The 353-nt window shown below is 52.1% G+C and overlaps 1 protein-coding gene across 1 annotated transcript in view; it reads right to left on the bottom strand.

Moving 5' to 3' along the window:
* The window catches only part of LOC107684910 (transmembrane protein 132D-like), a 46,620-nt gene extending 46,369 nt beyond the window's left edge, over window positions 1-251 (bottom strand). Inside the window, exon 1 of the mRNA XM_016481292.1 lies at window positions 152-251. Coding sequence (XP_016336778.1) covers window positions 152-251 — 100 coding nt within the window. The remainder of the gene's footprint in view (window positions 1-151) is intronic.
* Between the last annotated feature and the right edge of the window lie 102 nt (window positions 252-353).

Genomic DNA, 353 nt, shown 5'->3' with positions numbered 1-353 from the left:
CTGATGAGGTTATAGGCGCTGCGGAGGTCCAACTTGGTGAACACAGTGACTCCACGGAGGTGTTCTAATGTTGCTGGGACGAGGGGAAGTGGGTATCAGAACGTCACAGTAATTTTATTAAGAGCTCAGTAATCGACACAAGGCCTCAAGCCTCCGTCCTTCTTGGCCACGAAGAAGAAGCTCGATGCAGCAGGGGAATTAGATGGACGGATGTAACCTTGACCCAGCGCCTCCTTGATGTATTCCTCCATGGTCTTCTGTTCCGGAAGCGACAGTGAATAGATTTTCCCGCTAGGCACTGGCTCACTCGGAATGAGGTCTATGGCGCAGTCCCATGGCCGATGTGGTGGTAA

This window comes from Sinocyclocheilus anshuiensis, unplaced genomic scaffold (genome assembly GCF_001515605.1).
Source record: "Sinocyclocheilus anshuiensis isolate Anshui unplaced genomic scaffold, SAMN03320099.WGS_v1.1 scaffold633, whole genome shotgun sequence".
Lineage (NCBI taxonomy): Eukaryota > Metazoa > Chordata > Actinopteri > Cypriniformes > Cyprinidae > Sinocyclocheilus > Sinocyclocheilus anshuiensis.
Note: the sequence above shows the minus strand (reverse complement) of the source record. Positions and strands in the feature narration are given on the sequence as shown.